A 23945-nucleotide genomic window follows, 5' to 3' on the forward strand; every position below is an offset into this window, starting at 1 on the left:
TGACACAGGAGCCAGACTTCAGGTGAGCCCCAAAACACTCTGAGAGCACTAAGTTCAGCGCTAAGAAACTGAAGAATTCAAGGCAGTGACAGAATGTGATTTGCATTTCTTAAATTATTAAAACACTTGTTCAGGAAAGTGAAAACATGGGCTCTCTGTCCTGCCTAGTCTGCTGCACTCAGCCATCTTCAAGGAGTCAGTTATCAACCTCCCTGTGCAGGAAAACCCAGCACTCAGCTGTGAGTGTTTGAGCTGTGCCATTGCTCAGAAGACAGCCAGCATTTCCCTACCAGACAAAAAGACTTATTCCTTAGGGCAGTGATGTGGAAGGAGAGGTATCCTGGATTTAACTTCTTTCTCCTAACATTGCAGAGAATACATAAATAATTGCCATTGCATTTTTTAAATTAAGGTGCATATGCAGTCCCCAGTGATGGATTAAAAAAAAAAAAAAAAGAGCAGAAAATAAACTCATCACTATAAATTGATAAGAGGTACAAGGAAGAGCTCCATTGAGTAGGACAGCACTGCAATTTACAAGTTTTGCCCATTTGATTTATTTAGAGATAAATCAAATGAGAAACAGCTCTCCAGAGTTATAAAACTTGAAATAGAAGCTTTGCATACAAAGCATGTGTACAAAAAAAAAAAAAAACAGGTCAGTGATTTTTTTGCTGTACCCAAGCTGTGTTGACATGCTTTATCTGAAAATGCACTTGCATTTAACAGCCTCACAGTTTGGGGCCACGACCTATTACTTTGCAGGATACTTGGAAGTACTACATATGTGAGCAGAGCAATTGTATTTGCTACACTGTTGGTTCCCAACAGCAGGTCTGAGGCATCAGGCTTTCTGCTTTCAGACCTATTTTCATTGGCAGGTCTCAGCATATGAAAGGCACAGGCATTTTCCATGAAGTATTAAAAATGTCTGGGTGCTGTCCACATTACTTCTGTAACACGTGAGAAAAACACAAACATGAAAGAAAATGCACAAAAACCAAAGCAGAAAAACAAAATTAAAAGACCAGCAAAATTAAGACCTTCGTGTAATAGCTGTGTGCCTGAAAACAAAATGGACTATCTTGACAACTAAAGAAAACCATCAAGACCTAATTTTCAGAAAAGTGTGTTGTTTGGGCACTTCTTTAAAGTAATAGCAGGCCATTACTAACAGGAAAAAATATTCAGCAGCAACAATATGTTTCTATTGTACAAAGACATCATATAGCCACTCTGTAAAATTCAATCTCTGGGTTAGTAGAAAATCTCATAAGCATTTGAATACTCAAAAGAACATTTCTCCCACAGCCTCAAACACAGGTCAAGTGGTCTAAGATCTGAAAATTACAACAGCAGGTCAAATCTTTTAAAGCCCTAAGTATAACTAAGAAAACAGCACAAAAGCAGAATATGTTACATTATTTATATCTATATTTTTTACATATGGATCAAAGGGGGAGGTTTCTCAAGCCTGTTCCCAAAAGGATCACAGTTGTGTTAAACAGGCTTCAAAGATAAGTTCCTGCTACAGAATAATCCGCTGATTAAAACAACAGGTGACAAACTTATCTTAACTCATCACCAAACAGTCTCCTGTTCTACAAAATTCTGGTAAAACATTACCACAGACCTCAATTGTAATGCCCTCGGTATTTAGTCACAGTATTAAGACCATGTTTAGGACTCCCTATAAAACCTAAAACTGGTTGACATCTCTTAAAAAAAAATCTCATCAAGAAAGAATCTCCCACAAACAACATGGAGAAAGGCAGACACCTGAAATTCTGTGTATTTAACTGTGTTTATCCTTGTGCCAGGTCTAGTTGCACTAAGAGACAATTCAGTAACAGCTTATGGTCTGCAGCTCTCTGCCAGTTCTCTGGCAGTGACTGTAACATGGTATTTTGTATATGCAAGAAAGTTTCTACACAATCAGCTACAACATAACCTGTCACTGCACTCTAAGTATCATCCATAGGACTATGGTATTTATTTTTACAAATAATTTACTTACCACATTCTTTTATCCAACTATAAATAATTTACAAACTCTATACTAACAAAAACATGGAAAAAAGATCTGGAGCACAGGCACTCTACACAGAGAGAAGAGCAGGAAGGGATGAAAATTTGTTTTAGAAGTACTTCTGTTCAGGAAAATAAGAAAAAAAGTGTAATAGACCTCACTTTAGCTTTTATTTTTCAGTTCTGGAAGTTAAAGTCCATTAGCAGGTGAGCAAGATACTCTCAGACATGTGGTGTGACTCTTGGGAATGGTCCTGTGCAGGGCCAGGAGTTGAACTTGATAATCCTTGTGCATCCTTTCCTGCTCAGCATAATCTGTGATTCTGAAACTTGTATGAGAAGAGCAAAGGAGAAGGTAAGAGGCAGGATAAACAAAAAAAACTTAGATTTCATGAAACTTTCTATAGGGAATAGATGTACATATAGGGAGGAACCTAATGCATGGCTATTGCTCTAACTTCCCTGCTGAAAACTACTGACTGGATGATGCCTTCAGCCAGAGACTGGCAGAGCTCAAAGCACAGACTTTAAGAACTTATCCAGTCATTTACAAATGCACAATAAATTGCTAACTTCCCTCAGCGTTTTTTTAAATACAAAAAAATACTTTTCTTGATTCTGACAGACTAAGTTTAAAAATATTGCCAAACTTCAAACTCCGTACATACACAAAACATTTCATTGATAAAGAGCACACAGGTAATTATGCAAACCCCTGGTTCTTTATGCTAGCTTCATAGGATACCTCATAAAAGGGCTTTTTTAAAAAAAAATTAAATCAGCGAGCATGCACTCAAGCATCCTTACCATAGTAAATCAATTTGTGTGTGCATTGAATGAAAGCAAATTCAAGCTATAAACACACCACAGAACTGATTTCACGTAAGGCGTTATTATAAGCAGTATGAAAAGCGCTTTCAAAAGCGCTGTAAGAAACACTTTGACAGTGCTCCTTTAAAAATAGATTTAAAGGGAGGTTGATACCTTCTTCCAATCCATAGATAGATCTGAGCACTGCTGTAGCAAAGAGCACAGAACTGATTTTTACTTCAGATGTACCAGTAAGATTAAATTGATCCTTGCTCATTGTACCATATAAAAATCAACAGAAAAGCTAAAGAACATGGAAAAACCAAGGGAATGTGCAGAGGGAAAGGTCACAGATACATGTAGTTTGAGAAAAAAAGAGAAGCCTTCTCCCCAAATGCACTCTTACATGCACTCTTCCACAACCCCATTCTATTGTTATGAAAAGCTCCTCATGAATTTAAGAGACAGGAATATGCTAAAGGCAGTATATGTTGAGAAGAAATAACAGCTAGCATAGCCACAGAGTGCAGCTTACATACTCTGCTAGAACAGAAACCTACAAAGACAAACCTGATACTCCTACCAGTAACTTTGACATTTCCTGCTTTGGAGTATAATAAAACAGAAGTTGGTCCTGTCAAACAGGACCGGCAAATTTACACACAAATACACACAGAGTGCAATATTGATGTTCCCCCACTGTGACCCAGCTGCCACCACTGACTCAGTGCCACCCCTGTGCCCTGGCAAGGACAGTGTCCATAGGCAGCTCCAGATGTCCCCCTGCACAGAACAACGCTCGGGTTAGGGCTGTACATTTCACATCCCACAACAATAACAGCCAATGAAACAGACTACAGTTTTTAAGCCTCGTGCAGAGGAATCCTTTCCAACCTGGCTCTGCTCAGAAAGGCTCTAAAACAGTGTGGAAGGCTGGAGCTAAGCTGGTGTTTACCACAGCACAGGTGTCACCACTTGCTCCCTCTTCCTCCTGACACTCCTCCAGGCACAGCCCCTCAGCAAAACGCAGTTTTCACCCCCAAAGGTGAGCGGGGTCACGCCCAGCTCCCCATCAAGAGCAGGGCAGGGAGCAAAGAGCAGAGATGAGGCAGCAGCCACGATAACCAGCCCCAGCGGCACCGATGGAACGTGTCAAACTACGGCCTGAAAATGCCAAGGACACCGCAAGAGTCGCACCTTGTGCCCGAGGGCATTGTCCGAACACTTCACTTCTATCGGGCTTGCCTGACACCCCTTCCCTGGGGAGCCTGTTCAGTGTCCACTGGGTGAAGAGCCTTTTTCTAATATCCAACCTAAACCTGCCCTGCACAACTTCAGGCCGTTCCCTTAAGTCCTGTCAGCGGCCATGAGAGTGAAGGGCTCGGTGCCCGCTCCTCCGCTTCCCCTCTCTTTACAGAGGGTTGGTGCACATATACATGGATATATTTTATTATTCTCATCTCTTCCAGGGAGAGTGCTGCAAGCCCCTTTACGTGACCCAGCATAGCACTGCTCGCAGTCCCCCTATAAGGGGTGCGGGCACCGCGGGATTCCCGCACAGCCGGGCCCGGGGGAAGCGGAGACCCCCGCGCTGCCCTCAGGCCCCCGCCCGCCCCGCCATGCCGGCCCCGCCCGCGGGCTCCCCCTACCTGTCCCAGCAGCCGCCAGCGGGCTCGGGCCGCCGCCGCGCCGCTCGCCCCGCACCTGCCCGCGGCAGCCTGGGCCATGCCGGGCGGGAGCGCCGGGAGCCGGCGCGGAGAGAGGGAGGGAGGGAGGGAAGGAGCGCTGTCTTGGGCGGCGGGGACGCGCCGCTGAGCATCCAGCGGCTGCGGGACCGGCCGGGCTAGGGATGGAGCGGGAGCGCGGCCGCGGCCATCTTTGCTAAGGGCAGCGCCGAGCCACTCTCGGCGGCCGAGGGAGCGCGGCGCTCTTCAGGCCCGGGCGGCGGGGGCGCGCCTCCAGACGAGTCGCCCGTGGCCTCCGTGCCCGGGGACGGGACCGGGCGTGGCACGGCAGCCACCCGGGAGAGCCGCGCCAGCGACCGCGCCCGCCCGCTGCGTCCCGGCGCTGACATAGCGGCGCTCGGCCCCGCGGCTGCTGAAGCGCCCCGCCGCCATCTTAGTCACGGGCAGCGGCCCGGGGGAGCTCCCGCCAGCCGGCGCCTCATCCCGGGCAGCCTCGGCCCCGCGGGAACGGGAGGAGCGGCGGCGGCGCCACGGCCAGTCCTTGGGTGGGTGCGGGCGGGCAGTAGAGCGAACCGGAGTGCAGCTCCTGCTGCCCCGGACACGCGGGAGAGAGCGGGGGTTTGGTGTTGCATCATGGGGAAGTGAGGGGGGACAACTTCTCCAGACTTTCCCAGGGGGACAACTTCTCCAGGCTTTCCCAGTGTTCTGTCCCTCAGCGCTTGGATGTGCGCGGTTGCACCTCTCCTTCTCCTCATAGTTTCCCCTGGGGTTAAACTTTGGGCCGCCAGGAATGTTCAGGTTAAAAAGTGGGGGCCAGATGTTAACAAAGAGATTTAAGTTTTACATGTTTTCTTCTCATTTGATTTACCTTGTGGATCAGTCACGTTGCTGTGAAAGAGGGAGTTTACACTATGTATATTTCATGTGTATTGTATGTATGTGTGTTTATACCTGCAGTTCATGTCTATTTCACACACACTGTGTAAATGATAGGTGGTTTGGGATTTGCAGGAATTCCAGGCTGACTGTGAAGAAATGAAGGTCAGGATGTGCTGCACTGGACTGCGGAATCTCCTCCAAGGGCTGAGCTTCAGGGCCAAGTGCTACTCTAAGCACAACCCTCCTCAAACAATGTGTCCTTACAGTAAAACTGGACCAAAAAAGTGCCACATCCTGGACTGTTCCAAAAGTACATGCACCCACAGGACTGCACCAGCTGGAAGCATCCTGCCATGCAGATTCTTTTCCTGCAAGGTATGCTGTTTGAGTATAGACTTAATACCAACAACCACTTTGGCACATCTCTTAAGGGCCCCATTCATACTTTTCACATGAAGAAACACATTTTTCCCAGAGAATTTGAAGCAGAGGAATAAAGTCTAGGATATCAGTTATGTTCAAGGACAGGTAGCATTGTTTAGCTTTCCTGTGCTGTTTTCACATAAAGCTGCATTCTGGTTGATTTTCCCACTAAAGTAATTTTTAAAAAATAGGTATCTTCCAGACTTAGGTAAAGTGTCAGGAGAAAACTGCAGGGAGAGATCAGCTAGTGTAGAGGCAAAGTGTCCAAACTGATGATACCAGACTGAGCTGGCTCAAAAAAACACTTGACTTTTCTGTGTTGACCAGTAAGTCATGGTTTCCATCATATTGAAATATAATATTGACATCTTATAATCTTGCTCACATGTTCTAAACTATATTTTAAAAGGTATTTGCATTGATTTCTGTAAATAAATTATGTGTAATTGGATGGCAGTATATCATGCACAGAGTCAGAAAATAGTCTGAAATAATTTTAGGTCTTCTGTCTCAGTGTTGCTAATACAGATTTTGGTAGAGGTATAATAAAAGTTTACTGCAGTATGACAGCATGGAAACTTATTTATAGGCATAAGTAGTGTTTAAAAACATTTACGTTTTGGTTTATTTGATTCTAAACATGTTTTCAGATGGATGGGTGGTTGTCTTAAAATTGTTTCAAATTGACAGTGTTTCTTCAGAGGTGACACAAAGTTCATCTTGTTGTAACTCTTTTATTTGTCACCATAAAGTAAAGAGTTCCTAAGTCTGTGTCTCAAATGTAAGCAAATGTTTCGAGGAGAACATAGGAGGTCTGGAAGGAGGAGAATGTGTGGTTCAGTTTACTCAGTGGTACTTCACTAACATAAATGTCACAAGTGCTGCTCTGTGACACTGGCCCAGGATGCAAACATGTTTTTCACCCAAAAGGAGGCTGTGCCTGTCTGCCTTGGAGCAAATGTTTGCGCACCAAGTGTCACTGAGATCCTCTGCTATCCTGAAAATCTTTCAAGATTACTGGATTTTCCCCAGGCAGGGAGGTGTAGTGTACCTCTTAATATATCCCTACACTGTGACCACCAGTTGTATATAGTATTTCCAAATGAATGCAATGGGAATTGTTGAAAACAAAAGGAGGGCCATTATCAAAAGAGTCATAAAGCATGGAACCTGTCAAAATAAGTTGTAGATGCTAAAACTTTACATAGGTATAAGGGGAGACATATATGAGATATAGATATGACATATATGAGAGACCTTTAAATATCCAGAAACCATGTTCAGGTCAGGAAATTCCTGAGCTAAAATTGTTTAAGGCTGAGGAAAATCATCTGTTGTGTCCCATTCTTATGCTTTCCTAAGCATCCATTTATGGCACTGTGAGGTTTTATTTGGTTGTTTCATGCTTGGGGGATAGTGTTCTCTTATAACAGTTTTGCCGGTGACTGGGGTGAGGTCGTACAACTTTGGTATCCAGCAGCTTGTTTCTCCTGACCCATCATTCAGCTCCAGAGCTTCTCTAAGAGCCTTCACAATTTCTTTGCCTTGTGCCAGGTGAGAGGAAGCATTGGTCTGAAGCAGTGATAGACACTCTCAGCAGTGATGTGCTTTATGTTCATAGGGAGTTCAGTAGCTGGAGCAGATGGTTTCCCTTCAGAGCCTACTTGAAACATTCACATTTTGGTCCTTATGTGTTTCTGAAGACAAACTAGGAACAAACCAACAGTCCTTAATGGAAAGTGAGGATAGGATATCAAGCATAGGCTGCTTTTTAAGCTTAGACACAATCAAATCATACATTGGATGTTATAAAATGCTACTTTGTGGGATGTCTGCAGTATTATATAGTGTAATAAAAGTTGTGAAGTTTACTACTTGATTAAGTGAGATTTCATGGCATGCAAGCATTGTTCTAGCAGTTTTAACACATTTTAACATTTCTACAATAGAACACAGCTTTGTTGGCAGTGAGGTAGCATTAATCTCACACTTCATGGAGAACAAGATCCTTAAACTTATTCCTGATAAAATTGTTGCAGAACCTGTTATCAGTTCACTGCTTCACTTCATTCTACACCTTATGAACATTTATATTAACACTGAGGAGATGGAGCAAGAACCTGAATGAGCTGCTAGGACTCCTAAGTAGAGGGACTGAAGTGTGGGTGGTGTTTTCTAGGAAAGGAAATGAGAAATTACACTCTAAAGACAGGAAATTCTGAAAGAAAGCTGTGAAGAAGGAAAAATAACAGAATTCCATAAAATGTAAAACCTAGTTCTAGAACAGGAATGAATTTATTTATTTATAATCAATTAAGAGTATGTATTAATAGTACCCTAAATTTTGAGGAGACCTCAATAGATGTGTCAAGAAAAGCACATTTGACAGTGCCTCCCCAAAAGATGGGGAAGAGTTAAAATAAAAGACATTCCAACTGCAGTTTTTGTTTTTATTGACTTGTACTTTTGTAATAATGCAAAGGTGGTTTGTGGGGGATGTTGCCTCAATGTGTTCAGATTGGTGTGCAGGGTGCTGGCTTGTAGCCATTGTTGTCTTTCCTTACTTAGCAGGAAGGAGCAAAAGTCCCTTCCAAAAGGAAGCAAAATACATCCATAGTAACTTCAGACCTTTTGCACAAGAACCTTCTGAAATCAGAGCAAAAAAACTGGAATAACATTTCACCCACATACAAAGCTATGACAAAGAGAATCAAAGAAAAACTGGAAGAATTGCACAACAGGTATACACTCAATTCAGGAAGCCCAAGGGTAAGTGGCAAACAATACAAACATTTCCCATCACTGACTACAAATAAAAGACAGTGAAACTATTCCTGCTATAAAATGCTGTTTTAGTATTTTTTTTTCAGTAGAAGCTTTGAGTATTTTAATAATTGTGCATAATAACAGTTTGTGTTTAGAACAGCTTATATCTGTTATGACAGTGAATTTACCTTAATTTCTCCATAGGCAAAAGCAAGTAAAGATAAAATAATCATCTGACTTGGATAGAGAATACAAGATAATGTAAGTTGCAAGAGCAGTTGCAGGTGATCTGAGCCTTCTGTGAAATTTAGAGCAGGTAGAGGTAGCTTAAGCACCCTAAGTGAAAAAACCTTTCTGATGTGTGCAATTCCTTCTTCAGTATGGAATGTATGTTCTGTCATTTGTTACATTTATTACAATTTGTTACAATTCTGCTGTACAGAAAAATGACTGTATATAGGGATTCAAAGGAAATAGTCTAATTGTGTGCTGGACTTGAAATATGTTTGTTTGTATTGAACAGATGAAGTTTGGAGAGAATGTGTACTTTGAAGAGAATGGCTGCATATTTCTTGCAAAAGCAGATGATGGTAAGGGATTTCTCTTCCTAATATGGTAGGATTCTTAAAAGAAGGTGTACGGGAATCACTTGGTGTTCTTTTCTTGCATTAATGCTTAGCTTGTCTGTTTAATAACTAAAAATACTTTTATACAATTCTGTTATAGAGTAATAATTCTAGAATCCCGAATCTGTAAAGGTGAGGTAAAGAGAGTTATAGAATATATTGATATTAAGGCAAGTTTCTGGAGGGGAAAGAGAGAAGACACTTCTTTTCAGAGCCCTAACTCAACATTTTGAGAAAGAACATCCATGCTTTTTTATTTCTGAGGGAAGCTGAAAGAATTTCTAATTTTATTTATTAAAAACAACCATGTTTTAGCTATCTGAGCTTTAAAATTGAGTATGTTTAGTAGAAGACAAGATCTACACTTCTGAAATATTTTTAGTAATAACTACAGGACTTTTTTCCTTGGAACTGTGATTTTTTTGTTTATTTTTACAAAGTGCATTTGAAAATATCTTGCAAGACAGGTATTTAGTGTTGATAAACTCCAGTAGAATGTTTGTGAATACTGGAGACGGATTTGTTAAATACAGACATTAAGAATCACAGTTCATTTTGACACTGTCTTAATTACAGGATTGTTTTGCTATCTCTTTTTTTTTATGTAATAGGTGAAGGAAATGCTGAGATTTTATTCAGTGTTGAAGATCTTGGCTTTTCTGATGCCTTTATTCAACGGATCAGAATTTCACCAGATCAGAGATATATGGCCATCAGCTTAAAAAGTGAAAATTCTGAAGAGGCAACCTGCATTATTATGAATCTTGGTAATCTTCCTGTTGTGGAAAAAGTAATTCCAAGTGTATTTAGCTTTGGTAAGTTGTTTATAAGTATCCTGTGGATCACACAAGCTTTCAACACAACATTTTTCTTAGTTTAAAGATAATATTTTTGTTTGTTTTAAGGGAAGGCAACATTTAATCCTTATAGATGTTGCATTGTTTCTTATGGTTTCTTTAATGCTGCAATTATGGGTTATCTGATGTGGATGATAGGGACTGCTTCCTGCATACAAGTTTTCTTTCATTGTAAAAGCATTCATACACCTTACAACAGTCATGCAGATAATTTCTTTCAATTGAATCCAAGATGCTGTATTCAAAATATAGTGACATGACTGTCATGATTTTAAAATAAAAATCTTTTTGAGGTCATGTTCTAGTTGGTAAACCCTTAGAGCTACAGCTGAAGTAATTGGTAGCTGTAGACATTTACCTTTGCTGGAAAAGTGTAGTACTTCTAGTACTAGTGAGTATTGGCTGGAAATTCAAGTGGAAGCCAGGATGTGGATCACACTTCAGAGCCAGTGAAGTCAGCCAGGCCTTGAATCAGTTCTTTCAGAATAGCTTACAGAGCTTTACAGTGCTGTTAAAAGAAGCAGAGGTAAATGTTAAAAGAAGCAGTGGAAAATAATGGAATGGGAAAACATTCTTTTTTTTATAGTATGTTAAAGAATTACAGCAAGAAGAGTATAATAGTATGTGTACAGTGTCCCACATCTTGTACTTTGGATTATATTGCTAGATGTCATCAAATATATCTCGTGCAGTAAGCAATTTGCCTGGGCAGAGCAAAAAAATAAAACTCTAGGTAAAACTTCCTTGTTAAAAAAATGAGGAGTAGCAAGAATTTAGTGCTGTGTTTCCACACTGAAGATTATAATACCTGTTGAAAAATAAACATGAAAATTTGCCAATGACAGTTTACACCATACTTGAACATCTATCTAGGTTGATCCAGAAGAATCAGTACAGTTAGGAGACCAACATCCTGTTGCCTAAATAGGTGTGGCAGATAATAGGAGTACAAAAGATGACTATCAGAATGGTAAATTCTGTAAAGTTAAGTCAGGTGTGAGTGAGGTACAGCAGTAGTGTCATGAAGCACAGAAGTGCCTCAATCATGAGCAAGAGAATTAGGTCTCAAAACTACTTGCAAAGTTTATGTACTTGTATTGAGTGATATAAAGTAGCAGGGAGACAGACAGAAGTTCCTGAAAACCTACACCTTGATTTTTCTATAGGCTATAGAAAAGCTTTTTCTACAGAAAAGCTTGGATTTTCCCTCTAAAGGCTTGCCTTCAAGTGAATCCTCAGCTACCTGTGCACTTTGGAGCCACATTGCTGTTCAGAAAGTGAAGTGTTTGTAAAAAAAAAAATCAGTATTTATGCGTAAGACAGCATACAGCAGGTTTTAAAAGCATATGTGTTAAACATCATTCTGTTGGCTGTAGGAGCAGCAGAGATGGCAGGAGTGTGGCAGGATCAGTCAGAATAACTTCAGAATAACAAGGTTCCTGTATTTATACCTTTCTGTGTTGGTGAACACATACACAAGCATAGAAAACTGGAGAATTCTTATCACAGCAGTACCCATGGGGCACATGCATCATCTCTTTTCTCTAAAAGGCTTGTGTGCAGTCACATGCAGCAGTGCAGAGCTTATGATGTCTTTATTATCTTGCTGACTCCGTGTAAACCTCTTTTTCTCTGCTGTTTTAAACAGCCACGTCTCCTATTTTCCTGTTACCTCTAGAACCCACACAGAGTCAAGAGCTTCCCATTACTGGGCCCTGCAACACTGACCTCTGCTCTTTTTTTTTTGCTTTTTTTTCCAATACATTATGAGATTCTTGTTCTGTGGTATTCAGAGGAAACATGGAAAAACCTTTTGGCTCTTACCTCAGTCCCCACAGGATGCACAAGTGCTGTCCTCAGTTCCATGCCACCTGCAACCCACTTTTTTCAGCACTGGGTCCAGTGTCCATGGAGCTCCCATCTTCTCTCAGTAATATTATACACTGTTCTGAATTTGATATGCATTTGTCTTTTTTTCCAGAATGGGCTGCAAATGATGTTCTGTATTACACAACTCAGAAGAACCTTAAATGCCAGAATGTATTCATGACCACTTTCACTTACCAGAAACATACTAAGTTAGTTTATACAGAACAAGATGCAAGGTAATACATACCTCAAATATAACAAGTCCTTTACACATTTTAGAGGATTTTATATGTAAAATATAGTTGTTTTGGAAAACAAGGTGTTCATACCATGTTTCAAATAGTAAAATGTATTTTTGTGTTCTACTGTCAGTAGTGCCTTATACAGCCTGAGAATGTGCTCTGTTCTCCTTTTGATATGTGATCAACAGAGATTTAACTTCCCTCTCTTACCTCATGAGTTCAGCTGAGTTTATAAATGTCAAGGTCACTCTCAGGTCAGGGTGTCCTTTAATGAATGTGAGACAGTTTCATGCAGGGTAAATCAGACCGTGGATTTCATTTTGTTTTCTCTGCTATTGATGTCTGATACATCTTAAAAAAAAAAACTACATAAGTTCAGGCTAATCCTTGCTCTGGGTAATGGATGAGCAAAATCATTACAACATTCCAAGAGACAGAACTATTGTTGACTGAATACCCTCTCAATAACCTTTCTTTAAGCAGTGGTTTAGGAAGACAAGAAGGCTCTTTGCTAAATTGAGCGCAGAAGTAGCTTTTCAGCATTGTAGCACATGGTATATTTATGCAGCATTCCATAAATATTTGTGATTGTTCTTAATTCAAGTTACATATCCAGTAAAGAAATTCCAATTATACTTTCATCGGGAAAAAAAAAAAGAAAACAAACCAAAAAAATTTGCAATGGAGATGGAATAAATAAGATCTTTTTTTTCCAGCTGCATTTTATGAATAGTTTTAGAAAATCAAGTTGCACTGACCTGGCACTTCCCCACAGGGAAACTGTTGGCATAATTCTGAAGGTCACAGTCATTACAGTAAATCTACCAGAAACTTACTCTAAAGGTTCATGTGCTGTTGCAGCTCATAGCTGAACCCCTTCATCGGAGATAGCAACACATTCTTTCGTATTGCCATTGAGCAGTTCTGCTCTGCATCACACCAGCTCTTCTACCTGCAATCAGATATTCTTTTAGAAGCTGAAAATTTCTTGACTTTTTTTAAAAAAAAAACTACAAAGATTAAAAAAATTGTAATATCAAGGTCATAATCCTTGGAGAGGAGTGTAATATGCATTTCAGCTCAACCCTCTTAGAGGCAGGATCAGCAGAGCTGAACTCTTGGAATCTCTGCTGAATGCAATGCCACATTCTTGCCAAATTCATGGGTATTAGACAGGCAGGAGGCTAATTTTTCTTGCAGACTTTAGCTCCCCCTCTGTGCCTGTCCTCCTAAAGATGTCAAGAGGGTACAATTAGAAAAAACAATAGTACCAAAAAAATTTGAGATCCTACACCTGCACGTAATTAAAGGCACTGAAAATGCTATCTAAGGCATCCTTTTCTTCACCAGTCAAATACTTTGAATCCCTAGGGAGATCATCATTGCAGTCATGTATCTGATCTGTGTGATGCAGATTATAGTACTCAACCCTGCATTTTCTTCATGGAATCTGGATCTTTGTGTTGACAGTTTTGGGTGTAGAGACATCCAGTCTTAAGGGTTCAAAATGGCAAAGAGACTGTTCTGATCCAAGGTGTGAGATTCCAGTTAATTAAGATGACTCACAGAAATTTGAATCTGAATTTCAGCCTGAACTTCTCTACTATTAGAGACAGCCACTGGTTATCATTCTGCTTTCTGTTTCTGGATTTTAGAGGGATTTAAAACCAGTAGGTAGTTCCTAGTTTCTTAGTTCCAAAACCAGTTTCTAGTTTCCAGCTTAATCACTCCAATACTGTCCATCTTGCCTCATATAGGCCTCTGTGGTTTTTTTCTTCTAAATAGTACTTTTTGTCTTATTTGCTTCAGACAGTTAGGTCAGTAGCACATAGACATTTTATCAATTTATTTTTTAATAGCTCTTACTTTTGTTATTGTTGTTTCCACATGATGTCATTCATTATTTAAAGTATCCATTACTACTTTTTTTTTTTAACAGGGTTACAAGGTGAATAAAAAGTTCTACATTTTGCCTGAATTTTAAAGCCTGTATGCATCAATGAGCTTCCAGTCTAGCTCAATGATGCAAAAACCTGGATTTACTTGGGCAACAACTGAACTGCTTTCTTTGCAGATTTCAGGTCCTACACACAAGAATGAGGGGTTTTAAATCCCAGGGTAAATGCAGCAGAAGTGGTCTAGGAGCCAAGTAGCCTGAAATTTCTCCAGTCTACTTACAGCAATGCTGTTTCTTACTTTGCAGATGGAAGCCCCTGATTCTGAGACAACTGATGTATTTTAAATTCTGATAAAATTTAAGCTTTTTCTTTTCTTTTCTTTTGTAATGATTCCCTACAGATTCTTTGTAGACCTTTACTGCACAAAAGACAGACGTTTTCTCACTATCAACAGCAACAGCAAGACAACCTCAGAAGTTTGGCTGGTTGACTGCAGACATCCCTTGGAGTCACCTTCCCTTGTACAAGCACGAACCACAGGGGTCCTTTACCACATTGAGCACAGAAAGGACCAGTTGTACATTCTTACTACATATGGAGAACCTGCAGAATATAAGGCAATTTTGACTGATAATTACATTGATAGGATTAATTTAGATACCTATTGCACGTCATATAGAAATAGTAAGGTTGGCTTTTAATTCTGTTCATCACAGCTTACTGAAATAAATTAAGAGAGAGAGCTGCATGGATTAAAAAGACTGAGGGTGCTGCATGGAGTCTCACCTGTAGGAGGCCACTTTGATCCTAAATCCTTTGACAGCATCAAAAAATGACTATGCTTCAACATCCATTTCCCCTATAGCAAAACTTAAGTTGGTGATCTCAGTCTGTGTAATCAAACCCACCCGCAATTGTGCTGGCCATGCTGAAAGCACTTACTGTATTACAACCTTCTGTGGAGTAATCTTTGAGAGTTGGTCTTCTCCAAAAGTTACTGCATTGTTCTTCCATTTTGCCTAAGCAAAGGGAGTTTAAAAATCTCCAGTTTTAGACAGGCAAACACCCCAAATACAAATAATTTTTTTTTGCAGGAAAAATGTTCTATGAGATCACCTGTAAGTCTGTACTTCTCGTTTGTACCTCTTACTACCTTTTAGTAATACAATATTGTTTGGTTTTTTCATAGTTGATGAAGGCACCAGTAGCTTCCAGTGGCAAGGAGAACTGGCAATTAGTTTATGCACTGGAAAAGAAAACCAAGCTAGTAGACTTTGAGATGTTCAGTGATGACTGTATTATGTTCCTGAAGAATGCTGGTCATCTTTATTTAAATGTGATTTCTTTTGTTTCACACTCAGTTCAGTCAATAAAGGTAAGTTTTAGCTTGGTTTAAGCAGCATAATAGTTTTCCAACTTTTCTTTCTATCTCTCTCTTTTTTTTTTTTTTTTTTTTAATAATAATAATATAATGAAAGCAAATATAAATTCCAAAAGTAAAAGCAGTTTGGAAACTATTAATACTGGCAATTTCATTGTTATGAAGAATTGTATTACTTGTGGCTATTCTTCAGGATTTGATGTGGTGGCTTATTGCAGCATTTAGAAAGTTAAAGAGCAGCTATCCTGAGAGCCAGTTCTTTCTTCAAGGAATTACAGTCAAGCTCTTCACAATACAGCTGATTTCTAATGTAAAGCAGAACTTTGCTCCCTAAATGGTCTACTTAGTTTTATGAGCCTATTTTTGGTTACACTCGGTGTAAGCAAGGCCCCTGTCACAGGAAAAAGATTAATGTTCAGAAAACAAGTATAGACACTGTCCCATAATAAATGTGAGGAGTTGATATTGCAGTACAATTGGTGTAATGGATTTGCTTCTCTTCTCTAGTTGTTAAATACTTGTGGATTAAAAACAAAGTGACTCAAGCCAAATCCATGATTTCTGAAGACCATTCAGGTGAAATATTTAATCAATTTCTTTTCCTGAAAAATACAGTGTGAACAACTCATAAGTTTATTGCAACAAGCTGCCAATGCTGCACTCTATAAAACTGCTACAGAAAAAGGTTTTCAACAAAGTACACTGTATGGTCTCCTAAGTCTTCATTTTTTTAAAAAGGCCATAGTTTATTTATTCAGAAAGGGCCTGCAGTTACTCAGGAGAACTTGGACGACTTCTGCGTTTTCAGAAGCCTCTAGCAACCCAACCCAAGTAAGTAATGGTCTGGCAGAGGGTTTGGCTATGTCCCTGCTGCTCTCAAAGAATGAATCTTGATTTCTTTCATTCTTAGCAGAGTTAAAAACCTTAAATATAATAACAGTAAGTGTCTGAGGGTGAATGTGCCAGGAAAAGGTTTTGTTCTTCACAATGGCTGGCACTAGGAACAAAGTCAAGAGGCAGGGGTTTTCAGTGGCTTAGCATTACTGAGCTAACTCACAGTAAAAGCATAATAGCTGACATGGACTTGGCTGTATAATGTGTTGAAGTAGAACTGAAAATGCAAGGAAAAATATGATCTAAAAAATAAAACTAAAGCAGAATCATTTCAAATGTTTTCTTTTAAAAAGTCTGCACTAATATCCATTTTAAACAGAATTTAAATTAATTTTTTGTTTTTATTTCATTGTCCAACTTTATCCAGTGGCCTCAGGGGAAAAGTTCACCAGTCTTTCACTTTTTGACTGTTTCATTACTGGATTTAAATGAAATACAGATTGTGCTACATACAAACTGAGGATAATTAATTAATATCCAAACTCTTTTATTCCAAAGGACATATTAAGCAAAATGTACAGAAGCAGTGTAAGGGTCTCACTTGAAATGCCATGTTTTCTCAGCTACCTACGTGGGCCTGTGAATTTGAATTGGAATCTCATCCTGAACATACCACCAGCACCTGCTATTTTAAGCTCTCCTCCCCAATACACCCCCCTAAGCGTTTTGCATATTCATTTAAAGAAAATAATCTCATTGAACAAGCTGTGCAAGAGGTACCAATTATTACGAATTGTCACACTACACGTTTACTAGCTAAAAGCAAGGTAAGATTTTTCGGTCTTTTTCCTATTCCTTTTATTCTTTCCTTCCTTCCCACCCATTTAAAGAAAGTGCATTTGGCAGAGAACAGAGATTAAAAAATGTAAAGAGCAGTTGGTGCTCTAGTTACTAAACAGTGGGTGTTTTCTTCAGTGCTATAAAGAAGAACAAGAAAGAGTCGTGATTTTTTTTTTTTTTCCATTAACCTGGGTATTCCAGAGGAGATAACAGCACACGATGAGTCAAGAATCTTAGTATAAATGAGAATTTCTAGTTGATTTAATGGTATTGTACTCCCCATGATAAATAAAAAAGGTACCAGCTGTTGAAAAAAACACCCCACAACCAGCTGCACAGTGCAGATCAAGAAAGGAAAGTTTTAGCAGCCTGAGTTTAAAAATTTGGAGATGTTAATAAAGAGTTTGTACTGTGGTAAGTGGTAAACTCTATTGTTAATAATATGTATTCTTAGTGTTAAAGGGGGAAGGAAGACTTGGGTGCTTTGGTAGTTTAAAACTCCTCAGGTGTTGCACTTAAATGAATTTATACTCTGCATCCATAAGCCCACACAGCAGAGGTTCAGTCTCGGGCTTTATTTTTCAAGAGTGCTTTGTACACTCCAAGTGAAAAAAAATTACTGTAATCAAAAAACCACATTTTAAAATAAATAATTGAAGTTTTCATTGCCATGTGTCATTGAGATTTCTGCAATGTCCCTTATTGTAAAACTACTCCTTCTTTTCTAGGATGAAACTTTGGTGCCAATTACAGTTTTTCATAATAAGAATTCTAAAGAACTACACAGGAAACCACTTCTAGTTCATGTATATGGAGCTTATGGCATAGATTTGAACATGAGCTTTAAAGAAGAGAAGCTGATGTTAATTGAAGAGGGTTGGATATTAGCATATTGCCATGTTAGGTAAGTCAAATATAAAACAGAAATAAGATTTTTGCTTTACAGGATACACAGATATTTGTTCATGTACAACTGAAGATGTACTAAAATAACTTTTTTCATGTACTTATACCTAATTGTTCATCTCTTCTTAGATTTTTTTATTTAAGTAGTTTTAAAATTTACCTCAGGGAAAAAAAAAGCACAAGAGCACACTACATTTTAGGTTTCTTAAATCTACATGGTGGCTGTATGTAACTTTCAATCTTTTCCAGTTCTCATTAGTTCTTATCTCATCTTTGCTCAAGAAAAAATTCAGTTGCATGCTCAAATTTCCATGACATGTTATCTCCCTCTCTTTCTGAGAACATTGTGTGCTAATACTCAGTCTGTCCTCTTAAAGCCATTTACATTCCACAGCAACAACTAAGCATTTAACCTGCAACCCTTGATCTTTTATTGGCTAAATCCTCTGTCTCCAGTTTAGCTACAAATCTACCAGTTTTATAAAACTGCAATTTACAACAGGCTTCAAAATTTTTTCGGTGGCTAAAGAAGATAACAAAAGAATTGCTTTAGGGAGAGGAGGGAAGGGGAAAATACCAGTCCCAAAACAAATTCAGCAAATATATTCAATCTGCAGTACTCAATGGCAAGCATTGTGCTGTTCTTCCTCATGCCCCACTAAGTATCTCAAGATGCAGGTCAGTCGTACGTGAAGATGGATTCGTCATCCAAAGATGGCAGACTAATCAAATAACCCATTTTAAACTTGAAACCAGAAGAGGAAGCTTCAGGTGGCTTAGAACCAAAATTGTGGTTGCATAGCAAGAAGTATAAATTATTTTTATAATTCTGTATTACAAAATGTAACATTTCAAGTAGCATTCAAAATTCACAAATTAGAGGGGAAAAAAAAAAAACCTCAACTTTCTAACAGTCTCAGAATTTAAGCTAAGCAGAAGACAAATCCTGAGAGTCTAGTGTAGAGCTGAGAGATACTATTCTACGGTTTTTAATAATAATAGTGTTAGTAATGGAAGTATTGGAAATATTTTCAATATTTTCATCATTTCCTGTATAAAGAGATAATGTTATTTTATTATCACTGATTTTATATTGCCTACAATGAAAATGTCATTTCCTAAAGTGTTGCTTTTCCTGTGACACAAGCACATGAGGGCACAGAATACCCTTCTACAGTTAGCATTTTTACCAATCATGGATGGATTTATTTTGCCTTCATGTTGTCCCTTTTAGCCATAAAGAGGGGTAAAGCAAAAATAGAGAAGAGTTAATTGGGAAAGCAAACTACGATGTGCAACTCTGTGGCTGCTGCTGTTCTTTCCTTATCTGAAGCTATGCCAAGCAATGTTTTCTGAAGAGACTCCAACTTGAATTGCATTAAATTTCAGGGGTGGAGGAGAGCAAGGCCTTAGCTGGCACAGAGATGGATGTCAGCATAATAAACTCAAAGGTCTGTACGACCTCAGGGCTTGCATCACGCTGCTGCACCAACGGGGATTTTCTCAGCCCAGCCACACAGCCCTGGCAGCTGCCAGTGCTGGGGGAGTTCTCGCAGGAGCCCTGTGCAACGCTGAGCCAGCACTGATCAGAGCTGTGGTTTTACAGGTGAGATTACAGCCCTAAACTCTATTATCTGTGTTATTGTACCACTTTCACAATTGGAAACATTGCAGTTCAAAGCTCACTCTCCTCATTTGTTTTAGAACACCTTGACTCAGATATTCAAGGTCTTCTGTTTTATTTGCCAACTTTTTTTTTTTTTAATTGCTTCTAAGGCTCCTTTTGTAGATGTTCTAAATACAATGATGAAAACTCATCTCCCACTGACAATTGAGGAACAAGAAGAATGGGGAAATCCATTAGAAGATGAAAAATGTATGAAGTATATCAAAAGCTATTGCCCATACCAGAATATTAAACCACAGGTAAAACTATGTTTTCTGTGCAAAATACTACAGGCATAAAGTATAATGGTGTATAAGAAAATCAAAAGTAGATCACTGAAATTTAAAAAAAACCTTCCAATATAATTTTTCTCAGTAATAATCTTAGCAACAGTTGGAGTCACAAGTGACTACGGAAATTAACCCAGTAATTTATACTCCTAAATGATACAGATTTCTAAACTTGCTTTTGTTTTAGGACTTTCAGGAAATAATAGATTGCTCTATTGTATAGCAAATCTCAAGATGCAAAATGCCTTCTTTTGGGGGGGAGTTATGACATTCTGCTGTGTTTTGCTGGCTTTTTTGCAGACACAGGGGGAAGGAGGTATTTTACACTGATTTAATACCTTTCTACTGGTATTAAAACAAACACTGAAAGGGAAGAGGACCTAGAGCTTTGACATTGTCATCTGAAGGAAAATCTCTCTTTATTTAACAATGTGTTAGCTGTGTTGCTTCATTAAGTAAAATTCGTATTATTTAAAAACCAACTTCTGTGCTGAAAGATTGCAAAAATAAACCTCAACTATTGTTCTGAGGTAAACTATTCCATGATTATTACTCCCTTTTTTCTTTTTTTTTCAATCATCAGCAAGCAGACAAGTGTCAGACCTTCACCAGTGGGGAGAGGATGTTTTTATTACCTTTTGCAAATATGCCCTACTATGAAGTCATTTTTCAGACCAAAATACTTTTTGCAATTAGAGTGATAAATTACACTAATTAATTATGTAACAGATGAGTTTTTAAATAATCCCTAACAAGTTGTATAGTAAGAGAAAAATGTGTTACTCTGTGAGAAAGACCAGTTGTCAAGTGTGTAACTGTTTTTGTTTTTAATCTCAGTCCTATCCATCAGTTTTTATCACGGCGAATGAAAATGATGAACGGATACCACTCACAGGAATTTTACAGTATGTTCAGAAACTCAGGAAGGCTGCACTAGATCATGCCAGCAGAACAAGTAAGAAAGGTAAGGATAAGAATATCACAGATAAATCGAGTTAACTGAACCAAAATCTTAATAGGCATGTAATCATAGAGATTGACTCCTCCTTAAATGAATTCAAACACAATCCCATATCACCAGCTCCACAACTGACTCAGGACACTCTCTGAGATGCAAAAACATAAAGACTGGGAGCCTGTGAGCGGAGCTCACTCTTTCCTAGGCCTCCACATAGGGCAATTTTTGGACAGTGCAAAGTGAGCCCACGCTGTCAGTCCAGCTGCGGACAGGGCCAGGCTGCAGTTCTCGGTAACTCTTGGAAAAAAATCTTATTGTTGCTGCTATACAAAAAAAAATACTTTTCTCACTTGGTAAAGCTGCAGGTCGTTAGTCCAAGCTAGAGTGACAACAAGGCCAAGGCACAGGTGCCTTTATACCTGAAACTTAAGCCTAGCTTTGGGAGTTTCCAGCAAAAGGAAACTGACTATTTTCTTGTACCATCCAGTCTGGGGAGAGGCTTTTACCATCATTACCAAAAGAGATCTTGAATAACCTTTTCTACATTTCATGATGCCCTGTTTCTGAGCAGCACAACCGCAGTGGTTGAGAAATTGCAGCAGGCGTTGTGTTTGCTGTTGTGCTCTTTGTGCAGGAAGAAAAGAGCATGTCTTTCCAAAAAAGAGAGAACAAACACACTAAGTAGATGAATATTTTCCACATATGCAGTTATTAGAAATACAAGTCATTCATTCAGAAAGCCCCTCTACAAATCTCTTTTTCTTAAGGAATAATATAGAAATTCTGTCAGGACAAGAAGGCAGAATTAGCTATCCTTAAACAATTCACATAGCCACCTAATTTTTTCCTTGTTCATTCAATGTAAAGTGATCACCAGCTTCATTTTTCCAGGAAATTGGATTCCTAGTATCATCCTAGATGTCCAGGCAAGTGGCAGTCATTGTGATTCATCCTGGGAGCACTCACTGAATGAGGTATGGTCCCTTTATTGCACAGCTCCATAACGTGTGGCAGGGATGTGTCCCCTCAAGAGATACTTCATAGTTGGGCAGTCATTGAATGTATGTTTGAATTCTAAAGAAAAACCGCTAGAGCAACTGCTGATTTTACATATATATATATAATGGAAAAACTCAGCAATCTTTATATATAATTATATTTTTATACATATATATACTTGTACAGATATAAAATAAACAGTGACAGGGCCAGATTATTGAAATAGCCTTAAAATAGTGCTCAATTCCCACTGTAATGTGCTAAGAGCTTTGAATTAAAGGTTCCAAGTTGTGAAAAACATCATTCCAGCAGGAAAAGTCTTGCTCTGTAGAGTATTAAGTGCTTAAGACTGTCATACTATTTACTGCCATCTTCCTCATGTGTAAAACATACGTGATGGGTTGGATCTTTATATTTTGAAATGCATGATCTGTGCTATCAAAGCTATTACAATTAGCTTTCAAGATTCTGCACTTTATACAAGCATGCTTGTTAAAAGCAAAGTACTGCCAAGACCAGACATATTTTTACTGATGTCTCAGACTGTCACAGTTGGATACAAATTTTATGACTCTTAATTTTAACAAACCCTAGAAAATGTTAATTTGATGGGGGTGTCAGTCTTAGGTCAAGGTACTTTTAGCATTAGTAGGAAAGAAGGATGACTAAAATAGCTGCACAAGAACCTGAAAGTTTATAGTGCAAAGAACTTTACTTTGTAATAAAATATTTTCACTGTTTTAGGTTGCAAGACAGCTTGCTTTTCTGAAGAGAGAACTTGAGGAAGTGTGCCATCCCCAAGATCATAGCAAATCCTGCAAATAACTCCTAAACACACCGACCACCTGAAAAACTTGGGGTCAGATGTGGATTTGTATGGAAAGCAAACACCTTCTCCTGAGGATCTCTCCTCCCAGATCCCTGCTTGATGGGCACAAGCACACTAAGCTGGGTGTGGCATTACCTGACAAAAATAGAGCCCAAGAGCTGGATTTCTGCCCTGGCAGGCTGTGCAGAAGCAGCTGCCAGCAGAAATGGGTTTGTCCAGCAGCTCTGTTCACGTGAGGCAGCAGAGCAGCGCTGCACGGGCGGGGCTGGGCACAGCAGTGAGCACATGGAGCTCACAGGAGAGCCATGGGCACCTGGCACATGCAGCCTTCCTGCCCAAGGCCACATCTTACACAAGGCAGCAAACCTCCTCCAAAACATCTGACACTGAGGTCTCACTACTTCCAGAACTAATTCCCATGTGCAGGTGATGGTGATTGCTGCCCTCTCTATCTGCACAGCACGATAATCTTAAGAAGGAGGTGCCAAAGTCCCCTCAGAAGGACAAGATCAGTGTGTCAGAAGACGCCAGAGTATCTCCAGAGAATAAAACAAAAAGAATGTCCCCACAAAAGCAGCCCGATTCATAGCTTAGCTGCCCTCTGATCAAGGCACAAACCTGCTGTGCATTGTTTGTTAAAAGAGATGTGTGGTGCACACCTAGAGCCACATCAACCACTGCAGGTGCAGCAAATGCAAATCAGAGCACGTGTACAAGTGTGACAATTTAGTTGGGATGGTTCAGCTGCTTCCTCTGCAGTAAAGTACTCACACCTCACCTCAGCCTTAGGGCAGGAAAAGAAATAAGAGAATGCAACATATTCTAACTCAGCAGGGAGCAGGGGAATCCACTGGAAATGAAGTTATGAGTGTGGAATTAGATATTACCTATATTTTGTTCTTTTTCTTACTAACTCCGAGGATATTCAGAGATGTTAGATTTGAGAGAAGGGGTAAAACAACACAACAATATACTCTAGTCTTGCTTGTGTTCACCTGTTTTAGCAAATAGAGGGCCACTCCTTAGGAATAAGTTTTACAAATCTGCAGACTTCTAAAAAGTTACAGTGAACTGCCACAGGCCTGGGATTCCACAGGAGCACTTTCAGACCAGCAGCCTCCAGGGTCAGCACCCAGAAAGCAACTCTCCTCCCAAAAAT

At 39.4% G+C, this 23945-nt stretch overlaps 2 protein-coding genes across 3 annotated transcripts in view; one reads left to right on the plus strand and one right to left on the minus strand.

The window, feature by feature from the left end:
- Positions 1-4565, minus strand: part of CAMKMT (calmodulin-lysine N-methyltransferase) — a gene marked incomplete at its 5' end in the record, with an annotated part of 210970 nt that extends 206405 nt beyond the window's left edge. The window contains one exon of the mRNA XM_083857623.1: positions 4488-4565. Within this exon, the coding sequence (XP_083713749.1) occupies positions 4488-4565 (78 nt within the window). The remainder of the gene's footprint in view (positions 1-4487) is intronic.
- Positions 4566-5511: 946 nt separating this feature from the next.
- On the plus strand, positions 5512-23242 carry PREPL (prolyl endopeptidase like). 2 transcript variants are annotated; one of them, XM_083857100.1, is made up of 14 exons: positions 5512-5777; positions 8394-8594; positions 9115-9181; positions 9829-10032; positions 12056-12179; positions 14484-14700; positions 15273-15458; positions 16922-17125; positions 17867-18042; positions 19434-19650; positions 19821-19970; positions 20838-20964; positions 21850-21932; positions 22702-23242. In XM_083857100.1, the coding sequence occupies exons 1-14, from the start codon at positions 5559-5561 to the stop codon at positions 22780-22782; spliced, it is 2256 nt and encodes a 751-aa protein (XP_083713226.1). In that variant the 5' UTR covers positions 5512-5558; the 3' UTR covers positions 22783-23242. The 2 variants fall into 2 exon arrangements, with proteins under 2 accessions (XP_083713226.1, XP_083713227.1); XM_083857101.1 differs by having other exon boundaries at positions 8397-8594.
- The last annotated feature ends 703 nt before the right edge of the window (positions 23243-23945 follow it).

Source organism: Zosterops lateralis (assembly GCF_965231275.1).
Source record: "Zosterops lateralis genome assembly, chromosome: 3".
In the NCBI taxonomy this organism is placed as follows: domain Eukaryota; kingdom Metazoa; phylum Chordata; class Aves; order Passeriformes; family Zosteropidae; genus Zosterops; species Zosterops lateralis.